At 40.1% G+C, this 16,940-nt stretch overlaps 1 protein-coding gene across 1 annotated transcript in view; it reads right to left on the bottom strand.

Moving 5' to 3' along the window:
- Positions 1-106: 106 nt before the first annotated feature.
- The window catches only part of cnksr3 (cnksr family member 3), an 87,446-nt gene continuing 70,612 nt past the window's right edge, over positions 107-16,940 (bottom strand). The window contains exons 18-25 of the mRNA XM_069196987.1: positions 16,587-16,759; positions 15,510-15,583; positions 10,461-10,532; positions 6,717-6,778; positions 6,338-6,426; positions 4,985-5,243; positions 2,243-2,433; positions 107-1,376 (exon numbers count right to left, since the gene is read on the bottom strand). Of these exons, the coding sequence (XP_069053088.1) occupies positions 1,179-1,376; positions 2,243-2,433; positions 4,985-5,243; positions 6,338-6,426; positions 6,717-6,778; positions 10,461-10,532; positions 15,510-15,583; positions 16,587-16,759 (1,118 nt within the window). The 3' untranslated portion in view covers positions 107-1,178. The remainder of the gene's footprint in view (positions 1,377-2,242; positions 2,434-4,984; positions 5,244-6,337; positions 6,427-6,716; positions 6,779-10,460; positions 10,533-15,509; positions 15,584-16,586; positions 16,760-16,940) is intronic.

Below are 16,940 nucleotides of genomic sequence, written 5' to 3'. Positions count from 1 at the left end.
GGGTTAAGAGGAGTTATTATTTTATGAGGTATGTTCCATTTTGAAAAAAAAGATGCCATGTCCCAATATCTTACCAAAATCACTTTAACGGATATGAACAAAGATATTAGACAATTGCATTTCTCTGTTTATTGTTTTAGCTGACATAAAAGCACTATGTTTCAAACACGCGGTAGTAAAAGCATACTTACAGGGCAATAATAAAAGAAGTTTACATATTATCTTTACACTTGCATATGTACAAAGACATCTATGTATTTACAGTTTTAAAAATATTAAACTATTTCTTGCCATAAAATACTTTCATATAAAGGTGCCCCACCTTGCACCGTTCCCATAATTTCCCCTGACTTGTATTTGCAAAAACAAGAGATTGATTTCACATGCACATAGGAGTGACAGACAAATGTTCCAAAACACTGACTCAGCGATACAGAGCCCTGCTTTTGTAATTGTTGGCAATTCTCTCTGATATTCTCTGGCATTCAGTAGTGTTGACATTTGTGCTCGAGGGACTAGGAATCCAAATATTTTCAAGTATATTATCTAAGTAGTGCATCTGTTAAACTATATAGAATTTTATAATATAGCATAAAGGTGTTAAGAAACAGTTTTCAGATCTCATAAAGAGGAACAATATCCACAACAACTTTATTTTAAAGATGACCTCTACCCACTAATCCCAGGCATGAGAAATACATACTGGCTGGAAGGGGAAGGGGTTGAGGTGAGGAATGCAAGACAGAACAAAACCTTTTAAAAGGGAGAAAGCCGAGATAAAAACCACAATTTGTATGATTTGTTTAAAAAAAACAAACAAACAAAGGCACGCATCAGGTTTAGTTTAGGTCAAAGTCAAGAAATTGTCCATTCCCAGCTTGTAGTCGTTTCCAATGTTTCTTCCCCCACTGCATCTCGCACATCAATAATTAAAAACAAAAGAAATAAGTCTGAGAAAGTCCACACCAAAATTAACTTACTAATAATGAAGCGTTCCTTTTTCTTTAGTATTTGGAATAAAAAAAAAAGGTTTCAGGGCTGGGTGGGTAACTTGCCGGAGCTCCGTTTCGGAAAGACAGCCCGCAGTTATTCTTTTCAACCAAAGAGGGCGCTGGTGAGAGGCTCCCGCATCCGAGCGATCTGTGTACGGACAGCAGCGTTTCCAGTAGGCGACCGGGTCAGACGTTCGTCTCCGTGCAGGGACGAGGCTGCTCAGGCGATGTAGTTTGTTCCTCTTTGCTATTCTGAAGAGGGCGGTGCTGGCAGATCTCCTGAAGCAACAATATGTTTGTTTCCCTCCATTTTCTGTACTTCTCCGCTGTCAGGCTGGGGTCTTGTAACAGTACCTCGATGGTAATCAGGTCTGCTTCTTTGGCCTGAGGTACACACAAGGAAATGAATGTTACGGACACCAGTGTTTCCTTGCCTGCAGTATTAACGTCTGTCATAATGCCCAAAAAATAACCTTATCCTAAACTAACTTCATACTGTTTTCAACAAGCAAATACATCACATTTAAAGAAAAACGGGGGAAAAAATCCATATAAGGCAGTGTGCTGCAAATCACCGCTCTTTAATCTTGAGATGACAAGTATGGATCCTTTTAAAAGATATTTTATTTATTTTTTAGCAAAGACCATGCCATTTTATGATGAAAAAGGGTCGTTAGTGTTCAATATTAAAAAAAAACTTTTATGAATCCAGTTCATTCTTTAAGAAAAGAAGTCTTAGGCTGCCATCTAGTGTCTGGCCTATATATCCTGCAATAGGTTTCAAATCAAAGGCCGTATCATTGATGTTTAGGGCTCCAACTGTGTAAGGAGTTTTTACAGCTAGTTCCAGCTAACGACAAGAATCTGCTAAAAAAAATTTGAGGTGTGCCATGCAGATACAGGAAACTGGCAATTCATTTGAACAGTTTAAAATGGCGTTTTTCACTTTTTAAGCAGAAGCTGCAGTACATGGAGTAATGCTGTAGAACACGCCATCCCAGATTTAACCTCAGGTGCTGGTTTCTAGCCGGCATAAAAAAAAAGTCTCCGCCTTAAGATAATAACCAAATTTGTGAACAAAGAGCGATAATCTGTCACTTAAGTTTTAGAGCTACCGTTCTGAATTACAGACAGTGTTTCTATGGTCAGCCGAGATGCGTATAAGATCCACCCGTGGTCTTCCAGCCCGAGCCGCTACAATCGATCTCCTCTTCCCCCCAGCCCTGAGAGTTTGCCAGCGGGGGACCTACCTTCAGAGTGCTGTTCAGGCTCCTGACGTGATGCAGTTTCTCATTGACATCCTGATTTCTGGAACGCTTGATGAATGATTTCCGAAAGTCCTTTTTGGTCGACGGTTTGCGCTCTCCGATTGGAGACAGGCTGGCCTGTTTCAGGTGGATGTACAACTTTTCCATTTCATCTGAAGTGCTCTCCCGGCTTTCTGTGGCAAAATGAGAACGCTTGAAGGCCTGGGTGCAGTTACCGCAATAATAGACGTGGGCTGCATGAGTCTTATTTTTGGAAATGCGTTGTCATGTGTCTCGGTGAGAACGGCAAGAGACACGATACGCGATTTCAGTACGATTTGGTAGCAAAATAGCTCTCTACTCTATGTCAATTCGTAAAGATTTCATTTTTACGCTGTATTGATTGAGAGTAAAGCCCAGCTAAACAAAACTTCTCAAACAATTTTTAAAATGGAAATATAACTATGACTCAAACTGCATCACCACCATAACCTTCATACCAGCCTAGTCAAGAAGACAGATGTAGCCGTGAGACCCGGTTTCTTTCAGGAAACAGCTGGATGAGATTCTTGGATCAACTAATGTCTAATGACTGAACAGGATAGATGGGCCAAAAGTCTCCTGCATTGGGTACCAGTCTTATGTTCTACTGGGTGTACACAGGCAAGCTGCCCTCTTCTTGTTCCATCTCTGAATGCAACCTTTCTACTTTCAGAGTGGAAATACCCTTTATTTGTTCCTTTGCAACACAGACCCCCCTCAAACTTACTGTTTCTTCAATCTATCACGGCAGATTTGTACAAAAGTAAACTTAAAGGCCATTAAAAGTACTTTCTGGTAAGTCATTTCAGTACACAACCTGACAAGTCCTAAAGAACTCAAAATGACGATTTAACAGACCAACACTGTTCTGAACGACTGGCATCCATTCAATGATGCCGTAGAAGCTTTATTGAAAGCCGTAAACAAAACCCTGAGTAACCACAGACAGTATTTTGTCTTTGATTCCTCCTGACAGATCTGCAATATTTACGCATCTCGAACTCTGTGCATGTATGTGGTCAACTCTGTCGAATACAGAAGCATACACGATCTCTTTAAAAGCTCCTTTATGGGTTGCATTTCTGATGAGCACAATCTGACCTTAAGCAACAAATGACAACAGGAAGTGTGGTCTCTCTCAACTTCCCCTCCCTGTATTGTGCACTTCTATTAATAGAAAAAATGTTGCACAATTTTTTTTTAAATATACTGGCAAGTAATGTTAAAAATGCTAACCCAAAACATCCTACTTTGCATTCTCTGGAGGGAGAAAACATTTCATTTTCTGCACAATAGTAACCACATGTCGAGAAAAACCTCAGAGATTTCTGAATCTAGATTCGTATACCTCAACAATAAATCTCTTTCCAAGCTCTTCTCCTCACCACTTCTTGGGAATAGTGGTGGACATTACATTTTTTGGGTCCAAAAAGGTCAATTTAATAAACCAGAGTATCTATCCCATTTTGGCACAGTTGTAACAATGATGCTGTATTCACGTTGTAAGAAAAAAAATCCATTATTTCTTCAGTACATTTTTCAATGTGTAAAAAAACTGAAAGAATTGCACTATGGCTCTGCAGCATTAATCACTCCTGCTCCAAAGTACTTGAAATGGCTAAAATAAACATCCTATACAATAGCATAATTGAGCAACAAACTAATTATACATGTTCAGATATTGTATATCATTCGGTAATCTCAGGTCTCAAAAACAGCACATTTTTGGGGATTTTCGGCATTCCTTAAAGTCTCCAGAAAACAAAAAGAATAATTTATTATGGAATTCACTTGGCAAGGCTTGAACTTTGCAAGATGCAAAGCTTTTGCTTTGCTTTGACCCATCATGTCACTGGTGTAAGTAAAATCCCACTCAAACTGTTTTTTATACATTTTCGCATTTGGAATATCTGCTTTCACTCTTGGGTATCATCCTGACCTACACAGTTATCCTCCACCTTTTTCCCTTTTATTTCCTCACAAAAACTCATTGCAGTTTGTAGAACATCCAGGATGATGTTTTCAGTTTGCCATTACTGTGAAATTACTAAGGCAGAAAAAATAAAAACTGGGAAGAAAGCAATACAAAATCTTTAGTTTGCTGCTGGAGAGCACCGTGTAGGAATGGTTCTGGATTGCTCAGCTTTTTTTAGAATCTGCTCCTGTGTTAGGATTTTGTCAACAGAAAAAATCCTCAATTTGTGCTCAGAGTTTAACACTGCAAATGGATCTGACTTCATTGCAGCTACGCATTTTTTTCCCCAAGTACAATTCCGATCTTGAAATGAACAGCTCAAAGATATTTCCAATATTTTAAAGTTCTGTGTTCTTCATTAAAGGCAGCAGCTCTTCTGAAGAGAAATATCCCTGCTACTCCACTTCTTTGTGGAAAATGAGAGCCATTCTATGTCAGGAGACAACACAATAGAATAAAGTAACAAAGAAACTTCAAAAACAACAGAAGAAGCAGAAACTGATTAAACGGGAAACAGTGCAGTATGTAACCCGCAGTTGCAAAGTAACATTTAAGGTAGCTGTTGCTAAAAAGGCAAATCTGAGAAAAGATCCCGAGTAAGATGGCAGCTTTCTGCTTACCATCCTCAGTCGGTCTGGACGACGGAGATGCCATGTCGCTGGTTTTCCGATCTCCACAGATTACTACAGCAGGAAGCTCCACGCGCGACTGAGGGTCCGGGGACTCACCGTCTAACGAGCTCCCCGTCTCCTCCTCGCTGCAGGCGGGGGGCGTGTGCTCCGAGTGAATCTGCGCAGAGCAGGTCAAAGACACCGGAGCCTCGGAAACAGGGCTGGGGACCACCTCCCGGTGGGACTGGGCGTCTCTGACTGCGAGCTTGGACAGGGAGGCAGCAGACCTCTGTGATGCCATGGTGCTGGCCGGAGAAGAGAGAGAGCCGGTGGCCTCGCTGGGAGGATTTGAGGAATAGGGAGGAGGGAGGGTCTCCTAATCAATGAACCACAGAAAGCAGCAGATTTTGTTTAATGCCTTGCAATTGTTTATACATTGTGCACACTGTACCATCTATTGCAGGTCCTGACATCAAAACAAAGGGAATCCACAATCTAAATTACTATTGTTCTTTTTCTGCAGACACACAATCCAGCAGCTATGGTCTTGCTACATTCACTGGTCAACATCTGAATCTGGCTACCCGATCCTTACTTTGTCGAATCACAAAAATGCTATTAAAAAACAGAACTAGAGAAAAACCAAGTGATTACTACTCAGAGAAGTATTAAATTTAACCCAATAATAAGGGAGACCTCTCTAGAGATTATTTAGTTTAGAAAAAACATTTTGTATTAAAAACAGACTAACTGTATTAACAGGAAAGACAAACCAGGTTTCAGAGAATTGGCAATACAGTGGTTTGAGTTTTGATATGACGGTAGCATTCAAATGCAAATGCAATTACAAATAACTCCTTAAATGACAGAATGAATAAATGTCAGTACTTAAGAAACAGGATTCCTCCAGCAAAGAATATGAGCAAAGCACAGAAAAACATTTAAAGGAATGTGGAGCCTGGTTCAGTAATGTAATTGGATTCATGTCCGACAAAGCAGATTAAGTAAAGGCTAGGATTAATCGCATTCCATTGTCAAACTCAGTTCATTCTGCTTGCAATTCACACATTAATGCTTGCTAAGTAGTGAAAGGTGCACGATTTCAAAGATCAACTGATCAATCCAAAGTTAAGTGAGAGGGACTCTTGGACATACAGCAGCAAAGATGCATAGTTAATGAATAAATGAATGAAGTTGGTAACAAGCTTGCAAAAGAGCTGAATAAACAATTTCAGAGGCATTTTCCCTCACTCAAGGCAATGTCTCAGGGACAGAGCAGGACAGACCAATACCAATTTAAGGAACTAAACAAAGATAGAAAAGGCCGTCATTTAAGATTAAAATAGTTATTTTAGATTTTCCATTTTTGAAAGAAACAAGTGATTTGAAGACTTCGTAAGCTATTAAGCCAGTGTTGGATATAGTTCTCTAGATCACCTAACAAGCTACTGAAGGGGCAAACACACTCACTGAATCGGGTGTGATGTGCGCTGAATAGGGAGGGGGTGGCATCTCTGTGATCTCCGCTTCTTCATGATCACTTTCTTCACTCCAACACTCTGAATTCACAGAAACACAGATCAAGCCAAGCTCTAGCCCATCAAAGGACATTTTATTCCATGTAGATCCAGTACCATTATTAAAATAATGTCATTATTAAATCTGTTTTCTGACTTATGAAGACGAGTGCTATACACAGTTTAGAGAAATCAAAATACAGAAACATTGCGTTTTCCAAGCGTACTCTATGTAATAAATTCATCCTTCCGCCTTTTACAAGGTGGATAAAAAAGGACCTACAGTACAGATGTGAAATTAGATTTTGTGTGAAATCAAAAACATAACTTACCTCCATTATTTTTTTCTAATGGCTCATAGTGGATTGCAGCCAGGCCTAGTTTATTCAACCACCTGGAATTAAAAAAAAGTAGTTTGTCACCAAACTACACAAGACTTGAAAACGTCTTCACATTCAATCTTAACAACGTGTTCAACGTGTAATATTCACACACTTCAGTGAAAATTATGTTTCTCTACAGGTTTAACTAAGAAAAGGCACAATAATACTACAGCAGACTCCTTTGCCACTCTAAAGAAAAGAAAGAACTCTGTTACTAATGATAATTCCTTAAGTTCATACAGCACTTTTTATTCCTTAGGTTCCCACTTCACACAAGTGAAGCGACCCTTTGGTAGCCACCCCTGACACATGGCAACATGGCAGCAGGCTCCGGTGGAGAGGGAAGAAACTGCTTCATCAGTTTTATTAATGGGGATTTTAGGAAGGCCATCATGTACAAGCCCAGAATGGAATCTAGCCACGACACCAGGTCTAATATCCCTACAGTTTTGAAAAGTGCCGTGGGATCTCAAAGGACCAAGCAGGTGGGACCTCTGTTGAGCATCTCATCTGAAAAATGGCACCTCCTACAGTAGTGTCCATGGTCACCGTGCTGCAGCACTAGTTTGGAAATCCAGCCCCGGACAGAAGAGTGCCTCCTGCTGGTCCAACAGCGCCTCTTGCTCTTGCTGCTGCAACCTGGCTCTCCTTGAAAGTCTCTAAATCACAGTGCTGACAACAACTCGCGTTGCTCGATTTCTGAGATTTGACGAGATCAGGCTACAGAGAGGTAACCTCCCCCCCCTTTATTGAAACAATTAAGCTTTCCCATTCAAGTCTGAATCCGTTTTAGACCAGCCCAATGAAATCACTGCTTTAATAAGGTTTATACACACTTTGTGGGAAGCACACTGCTTCTTGGGTATCGAATGACTGCTTTTAATGTGGTTCTAATTTCATACAGCACTATTGCTGGACAGTTCCATGAGCTAAGGTAGAGCTTATTTAAAGCACATTTCTCAATAAGCATTAAAATACCTTTTTGCAACGTATTCCCTAACTATATTTGACCATTTTGATAATTTAGTAAGCTATTCAAAACAAAATAAATCCATTGCTGCGATACCTCTTAAGTATATTAGTTCAAAATGCAAAGCAAGTCCATGTCATACTAACATTAAAAAACAGCATAAAGTAATCGTGATAGTTTATAATAATCAAAAATACATGGAACTCAAAAATCTGTTTTGGACTCAAACGTGAAGAAGCCCTTGACTTCAGGGAAAGCCAATTTCTTGTCTGTATTGTATAGAGTTTACTGACTTACATCAATGTTAATTGATTAGGAAGATGGAAGATCATTGACATAAGAGGCAAACATCATTTGATAGGTCTCATAACAATTAAATAACTGAACCAGCATGAAAAATCCCTGTCATGGTTCATTCGATTTACAACAGTAAAATCAATAATTAACTGCCACCATATTGTTAGCAGAGCTCCAAAGATGCCAGCAAATCTGGTTTTGTTGGAACACTAACAAAAAACAAGCTGCAATATGGTTTAAAAAAATCATTATTTTCCTGTACAACTAAAATATATCCAATTTAGTTACCCATCAGTCTTTCGGTGTCTGAATGCAAGTTTCACTTACATTTTTAAAACTGACATCTGAATTTTCTAATGATTATAACATGAACAATAGACACAATTATAAGGCATTCTGTTTTGTGCACTACTGTCTCGGTTTGCTAGGGGAAAATGTAGATCAACCTTTTCAAGTGGTCAGATGAATTAAAGGTGAATGAAAAAAATCCTACCGCACAATGAAAGTGCAACAGTCTTAGTTTGACATCAAGAGCTCGTTGCATATATGCATCATGTTATTTACATTTTAAATAGTGAGCATACTGGTTTGTGGATTGAGTAGAAATATTTTGTAGGGTAAAAACAGCACTGACCTCAAGACGTGCGATTTCATAAATATGACAAATTCTTAGTGTTCAGGGTTTGAATCATGCAAATGCAAAATTGCCACAGTAAATTGTTTAATATCTTTGTAAACGGACCAAAAAGACACAAATTTTAATTAACACAAAAATTTCAAAAAATATAACCATTCATGCCTGAGCAATGAAAATCACCTAGTTGCTACCAGTATGAGTGAAGGCAGTTTATGTGGAAAGGAAGTTGCCCAGAAAATAAAATGAGTGTTTTACCTCTACAAACAGCTATTTAAGAGAAACCTGTCCTGAAGTGGCCATATCCTGGAAGACAGGACTGAACTATCATATATCTGTCTAATCCATCTGCTCTGTCATTTTCTGACTTGGAAGAGGCTATAGTGCAACAGATACTAGGATGAAATATTCCACACTTCAGCAGAGTCACTTTAGCTCGCCATCTCCATAAAATGATCTGCATTACTATGAGGCTATTCTGGGATAACACGGCCATTTTCTGTAGGCCAGAGTACATCTACTGTGGCGCCAGAAAGAGATGAGACGTGGATATATTCACAGAAGAATATTGTTATGGCCTTGTCAGACCTGACAGAAGACAACATCTGTAGATATTGTAATGTCGTGTTGTCTGTTAGACGGTGAAAATCAACTGGTGGGAATGAGGTGGGAAGGAGCCTTGTTCAACAATAAATTGACAATGTCCTTAGCAGCTTTCCCACTCCTGCAAAGCCTATCCAGAAGTGTCCATATTTCCCCAACAGGACAATGCAAGACCACACAGTGCATTAAAATGGCATAACTTCAAGGTCTTGGTGTGGCCTAATTTTTCTCTTGATCTGTCTCACAGGACATCTTCAAAAACAAAGTCCTCAACACCATCGACAGGAAACAGCCCTTAGCAGCTGGCTGTAGGCTACTAAATGAGTGGGAGAAGTCGATCACTCCAGAAGTCTCTCCAGAGGATGATTGGGTCTTGGCATTAAGTCGGCCAAGATCTGCTTTGGGACAGTATCACCGTTACTAGCTATAATGTTTTCATTTCGACGGTGCGTAACATTTCATATTGGAAACCAATGCCAATTATTGGCCTGTATTTTTATTATCGATATCTGCAATGAGATCTGTTTCAGATATTTGATTAATTAGAAATGGTGCATTTCCTATGGCAACATTTCATCCCCTGCTCCTGCCCCCTGCTCCTCTTCTCTCCCAGCTTTTGTTCTCCCGCTACATTACCTTTGCTTACTGCCCTGTCTTTCTCACACCCGAAGAAGGCTCCACGGCCGAAACGTTGTGTTTTCTTTCTTCTCTTTTCAGCATGGAATAAACCTATTATTTGTTCCTATGCAGCCTACGCATGCTGACGCAGCTACCCGCCTGAACTGGTTGTATGCTTTTATAGTACTCTCCTCTACATATTCACACGCTTTGCCTACAGAGCTCTATCACACTAAAATACAGAGGCGGGAGGTCAAGCTGCCCACGTTTCATAAAAGGCTCTGTACCCTTGGTATAAACGTCAGCCTGCTGCGTCAGACCCTTCAAGATGCACAGCTTCTTCATTTTGTGCTCTTTTGTGCTCATGTTGTGGGTCTCCTCCCACATTTTATACATGAAAGAAAGAAAACATTCTCCCTCAGAAAAAAATGGCATTTGCATAAAAGCACCTCATTTGAATTTTGATTCCTCTGCAGCATCTCAGCAGCGTAGGGTTCCAAACTCTGGTAGACCGCAGAATAGAAGCAGGGTGCCGCGCACGGCGGAGACAAGCAGCTACTGCACGACTTACTTGTTCATCTCCTCGATGCTCTCTGCTGCAAAGTAGAACGTCATGATCTGCGGGTGGCTGGCCTTCATGGCGCTGCGCAGAGACAAGCACAGACACACAGAAAGACAACGTGTCAGACATGAACCACAATCCCGCAGAAATGGCTTGTAAAAAACAGAGAATAACAGCGAACGATCTGAAATGGCTGAAAGTTCCCACAGGAACAGCTGGTGAACGGCACATAATTATTTCAGTTCCAAATGAGTGACTTATTTTGGATTCAACCCTAAACATTTAATTATATGTCCGCGTAATATCTGCATGCCTCATGTTGGAGGAAATTTCAGGAACAGGGCTAACGTCAAAAATGAAATCGGGCAGATCTCACTGGACATGGGGAAGTGTTGTTCCTGTGCTACTCGTTCGGAATTCATGAGGAATTTGCAGCCATTATGTGAAAATATCATGACCTTGTCTCTTCTAAAGGACACAAAAATCTTTACAAATGACAAAAAGGTCATGCGACCCATTTAGCTTATTTGGTTGCTGGTCGCCAAGGGATCCAAAGACCTTATCCAGCCATTTCTTGCAAGAGGCCATGGGATGTGATTTCATATAATTCTTGCACAGCCTATTCCAGACTCACACAATCCTCAAAAAACACCACCTTCAGAAACTATTAAACACTTAGACAATTATTAACCAGAGTTTGAGAGCTAAAATAGACATGAGTTCTAGCCTATATGACCTAACTTCTTTCTTCTTTCTATTCGCCATTAAAATTTCAAACCCATTCATGGAAGACTCTAAATGAAGTGTCCAGTTCAAGCCATGATTGCTCTTTGTGAGAAGGTACTTCACAATCTACATATTCATTTTACTCCTGCTCAGTTTCTTATTCTTCTGGGTTATTTCAGTTTAGATACATGTAAAACCTTTAGTTTGTTATTAATACAAATTAAATAGGAAACTAATGCAGCCATGCAACATGTATACTGATCACAAAGCAGAATAATAATCATAATTTTTATTTAATACGGATTGTGGCTGAAATCTTTACTAAACGCAATTTTGATTTACAAGAATCTACTGTTCTAAGATTCCAAATGTTGGGCAACATTTTTAGTCCTCACTCATGAACGACTACAGCCATCTCTAATTCATTTAATTACTTAAATAGTTCCCTATATCTCCAAATGTTTTGTTTTAGTCATATTCAGAACCTTTGGGAGGGGTCTACTAAACCAATTGCAAAGCTTCTACCTCAAAGTGAATTTTTTTTAAATGTGAACAATAAAATAAAGCAAAATTGAAGACCTTTAGTTACAATACAGCTTTTTATGTAAAAAACAGGAATTAACACCAAACTGCGTGACTCAGACACCTTAAGCTGTTCACATGCTCAGATGCTTCCTGTGACATGAGGAAGCGCTGCTGGCTCTTCAAAACTACCAGTTCACTGCGGCTTTAACAACTGCTGAAAGTAAGAAAATCGCTCTTTTGCACATTTCTGAAACACATCTCGCCTGCAAAAGACACTGTATCCAATGATGTGCCTCTGTATGTTAGGAAGTGCAGATGCGCACAAGTTTCAGGCACAAACTAGATGACCTTGTTCATGCTTGCCCCTCACACGCTGTCCCCTGTGAAAGAACCCTTACATCAAAAACCACGCATTTTCATACCATGAATTTCAGATAATACTTTCCTTTTCAATGATGACCATGATGCTAATCAAAAGGAATCACATTTCTAAAATCACTGGGACTTAGCTATAAATCCATCTACAGTGCCTTGCGAAAGTATTCAGCCCCCTTGAACTTTTCAACCTTTTGCCACATTTCAGGCTTCAAACATAAAGATATAAATTTTTTATTTTATGTGAAGAATCACCAACAAGTGGGACACAATTGTGAAGTGGAACGAAATCTATTGGATTTTTGAAACTTTTTTAACTAATAAAAAAATGAAAAGTGGGGCGTGCAAAATTATTCGGCCCCCTTGCGTTAATACTTTGTAGAGCCACCTTTTGCTGCGATTACAGCTGCAAGTCGCTTGGGGTATGTCTCTATCAGTTTTGCACATCGAGAGACTGAAATTCTTGCCCATTCTTCCTTGCAAAACAGCTCGAGCTCAGTGAGGTTGGATGGAGAGCATTTGTGAACAGCAGTTTTCAGCTCTTTCCACAGATTCTCGATTGGATTCAGGTCTGGACTTTGACTTGGCCATTCAAACACCTGGATACGTTTATTTGTGAACCATTCCTTTGTAGATTTTGCTGTATGTTTGGGATCATTGTCTTGTTGGAAGATAAATCTCCGTCCCAGTTTCAGGTCTTTTGCAGACTCCAACAGGTTTTCATCCAGAATGGTCCTGTATTTGGCTGCATCCATCATCCCCTCAATTTTAACCATCTTCCCTGTCCCTGCTGAAGAAAAGCAGGCCCAAACCATGATGCTGCCACCACCATGTTTGACAGTGGGGATGGTGTGTTGAGGGTGATGAGCTGTGTTGCTTTTACGCCAAACATATCGTTTTGCATTGTGGCCAAAAAGTTCGATTTTGGTTTCATCTGACCAGAGCACCTTCTTCCACATGTTTGGGGTGTCTCCCAGGTGGCTTGTGGCAAACTTTAGACGAGACTTTTTATGGATATCTTGTAAGACTGATTGTTGTCCTATGGACAGACTCTCCCACCTCAGCTGTAGTTCTCTGCAGTTCATCCAGAGTGATCATGGGCCTCTTGGCTGCATCTCTGATCAGTCTTCTCCTTGTCTGAGCTGAAAGTTTAGAGGGACGGCCAGGTCTTGGTAGATTTGCAGTGGTCTGATACTCCTTCCATTTCAAGATGATCGCTTGCACAGTGCTCCTTGGGATGTTTGAAGCTTGGGAAATCTTTTTGTATCCAAATCCGGCTTTAAACTTCTCCACAACAGTATTACGGACCTGCCTGGTGTGTTCCTTGGTCTTCATGATGTTCTCTGCGCTTTCAACAGAACCTTGAGACTATCACAGAGCAGGTGCATTTATACAGAGACTTGATTACACACAGGTGGATTCTATTTATCACCATCAGTCATTTAGGACAACATTGGATCATTCAGAGATCCTCGCTGAACTTCTGGAGTGAGTTTGCTGCACTGAAAGTAAAGGGGCCGAATAATTTTGCACGCCCCACTTTTCATTTTTTTATTAGTTAAAAAAGTTTCAAAAATCCAATAGATTTCGTTCCACAATGAGATGGAAATGGAGAGAATTCCAGCAGTGGCTGTCTAACAAGCTCTCTCAAGATCAGACCGTATGAAGCTCCTAGAAGTCTCACAGAACCCCAGGTTATCACCTGGGAACTACAGGCCTCTCTCGCTATTGTAAATGTCAGAGTTCTCGAGTCCGCCATCAGGGAAAGACTGAATAAGAATGGCTTTCATGGAAGGATAGCCAGGAGGAAAAAAATGCCCTCTGGACATGAGTTATTGGGCCATAATGCAAAACTTGATGTCCGGCAAAACAAATGAAACCTTGCCTACCACCCATCAAGCACGCTGGTGGTGGTTTTCTGCTTTCCTACCCCAGGATGTGGACGCTTTGCTGTCTTTGAGTTTATCGTTAATGTGAGGCCATCTGTACGACAGCTGAAACTGAACTGAAAGTGGATCATGCAACAGGACAATGATCTGAAAACACACAAGCAAGCCTACGGCTGGATGGCTCAAAAAGAAGACATTCGGGGTTTTGAAATGGCCAAGTAGAAAATTGCACATAAATCCCATAGAGATGCTGTGGCGGGACCGAAAGAGAGCTGTGCATACAAGACTGACCTCAAATACCACACAGGTGAAGCAGTTCTGCAAGGAAGAGCACGCCAGTATTCCTCCCAGAGGCAATGTGAGAGAGTGTCTTACAAAACGATGTTTACTTCAAGTTGTGGCACACCGTTTAGCAACAATACGTTTGCGAATCAAGGGGGGCACTTCTGGCTGATTATAATAATGACAAAGCAGAATTTTTATGTGGCATTTGTCAAATGAGGTCGTGTGAAGGTCAAATATGTCTAAATACAGTATGTTAAACCATAAAATCTTAAGAGGGTGTACTTTTTCCACTGTACTGTACATAAATGTTTTAAGTTCAGGTGGGTAGCTGCTTCAGCATGCAAGGCTGCAAAGGAACAAGTAATAGATTTATTCCATGCTGAAAAAAAGAAGAGAGAAAAAACACAACGTTTCGGCCGTGGAGCCTTCTTCAGGTGTGCCAATTAAGGATATAAATGTTTTCATATCCTTAATTGAACCAGATAAGTCAATTGAGAACAACTTTTTCAATGGAGACCTACTGTATACAGAAAGGTATACTGCTTATTAAAGGAAAGTTGAGTCCGGTACCTTGCCGAAAGGCTCAATAGCAGCATCTGGCCTATGATTTGAACTCACAACCCTCTGGTCTCGACTCCTAACCACTAGTCCACGCCGTAGTCTATTTTGGATCATGGCAACATCAATCTCCAATATACCACAATCCCAAGATCTGTACTTGATGACCAATGAGGAATGTGGATAAAAGTCAAGTGGAAACAGACTGTTCCGTTTCCCTACAGTCTGTAGGGATGTCAGCTGTATAGCCTACAAAGAATTGACTTACTATACTAGGCATACACTGTAAGGACATCACAACAGTTACAAAGGAGAGGAAGACATTTGGCCCATTTAGCTGGTCTGGTAGTTCGTAGCTAATTGATCCTAGGATCTCATCCAGGGCTTTCTTGACAGAAACCAGGATATCAGCTTCAACAACATGGCCTAGTAGCATGTTGTATATCCCCACAAGCCTCTGGGCAAAGAAGAGCCTCATGTTAGCTATTAAGACTGAATGACTCTTACAGGATCTACATTGCTTTGTTTCCCCAGCTTACTGGCTTGTCTGTCCAACACACTTTCCAGCTATGGGAGAAATGTTGTCAAATTTCCTATGGTTTTGTTGACTTTCAAATGATTTATTCCAGATTTCAAAGTTCAGACATTGCCTAACTTGCAAGGTGAAGGGAAAACATTCAAAAGACAACATAACACTTACTACTTCTTTTTGCATTCTGTTGCTCGGTCTATCATGAAGTCTGTCAAATGTATGTACCCTTCAGCTTTTTCTGCCTAGAAAAAAAAATACAGCCTTACTTTAAAAAAAATAATAATAAAGAGGTTTTCTATCAGTATATTTTACAAAACATGTAAAAAAGCCAGCTAGAAATCAAGCACATACCACAGTGAACTTGTGTTGCAAGAGTGATGGGAAAGATCAAAAGAAGAGAAAAACTTTAAAGCTACAGTTCAACAGGAAACTCGCAAAAGATATGTACACTGCTACACTACAAGCGTTCAAAAAAGGAATGTACAACGCTGTATTCCGTCCGAATGTTTGTAATCTAAGCCATGTAGAAAAACAAACGGAAATAAGATCTGTTACCCAACAGTGGTTGACAAGTTAACACAGTGTGCAACATTTTATGATTTTCTAAAAATGAAGAACTGCCACGAATCTTTGTATACTTAACATATGCTTTCACCATTTTCCTTTTTCTGAATCTCTTCTTGGATATGTTGTGTACTTCAAAAGCAATAGGCACTTCAGGATTTGAAAACGCTGCAAACTCCAGTGGTTGCCAAGACAGTAATGCCTTACGTTTTTCTCAATGAAAATATATTGATGAAAAGTTCAATTCTCTCTTAAAATTAGCAGATATATGAATTGTATACGCAATGGTTTTCCACGTTAAATGTCAAAATCCTTGATGATTTATCATAAAACATGACATGCTTTAGGGGGTTTATGTGCTCCTGGGGGAATTTTTTCCCCTCATGCACAACTTTGTGGGAGGACTATTAATTTACTAGTCTGTATCCAATCTTTTTGGTGTGCCTTTCATACACCTGCCAAACGCCTGATTTCACTCCCTTGCACATGGTGTAGTACAGTTCACTCATCTGAGTAAATTAAGGTACAAAATCTACTTCACGGCCATTCTTCCCTTACTAATACTGTACTTATTTGAAGGTGTGAAATAAATCCCATCAAGCTTCCTACTCATTGAGTGCCTTGAGAGTTACTTCAGTTTGACTGAATCAGCTGTGTGAAGATAGGCAAAGGATTACTCACCATCTGGCTGGTATACCAGTACAGTGAGCTCTTCTTCAGAACAAACCAAAACTTTTTCCATTTCATTCCTAAAAATCCTTTTCCCTCCTTCTTCTTGTAGAGCCAGCCCTGACAGTCCACTTGTCCCAATTCCTTGACCGATATCCTCCTTCGGCTCATCGTTGTCACATTCCCTACAAACAGGAGAAACAGACCCAGGCTTCACTTGCAGACGCAGTTTGTATACATGTCAATTCCTTTAAAACAGAGCCAAAACAGATTACTTAAAGCTAACAATCAGGAAAGCTACAAAAATGGGCCTAAACCGCAAAAGCTTCCTCTTTTTTGCGTAGAAGATTATAATACACTTTCATT

The sequence above is a fragment of the Lepisosteus oculatus genome, chromosome 2, assembly GCF_040954835.1.
Source record: "Lepisosteus oculatus isolate fLepOcu1 chromosome 2, fLepOcu1.hap2, whole genome shotgun sequence".
Taxonomy (NCBI): domain Eukaryota; kingdom Metazoa; phylum Chordata; class Actinopteri; order Semionotiformes; family Lepisosteidae; genus Lepisosteus; species Lepisosteus oculatus.
This window is presented reverse-complemented; position numbering and strand designations above follow the sequence as displayed.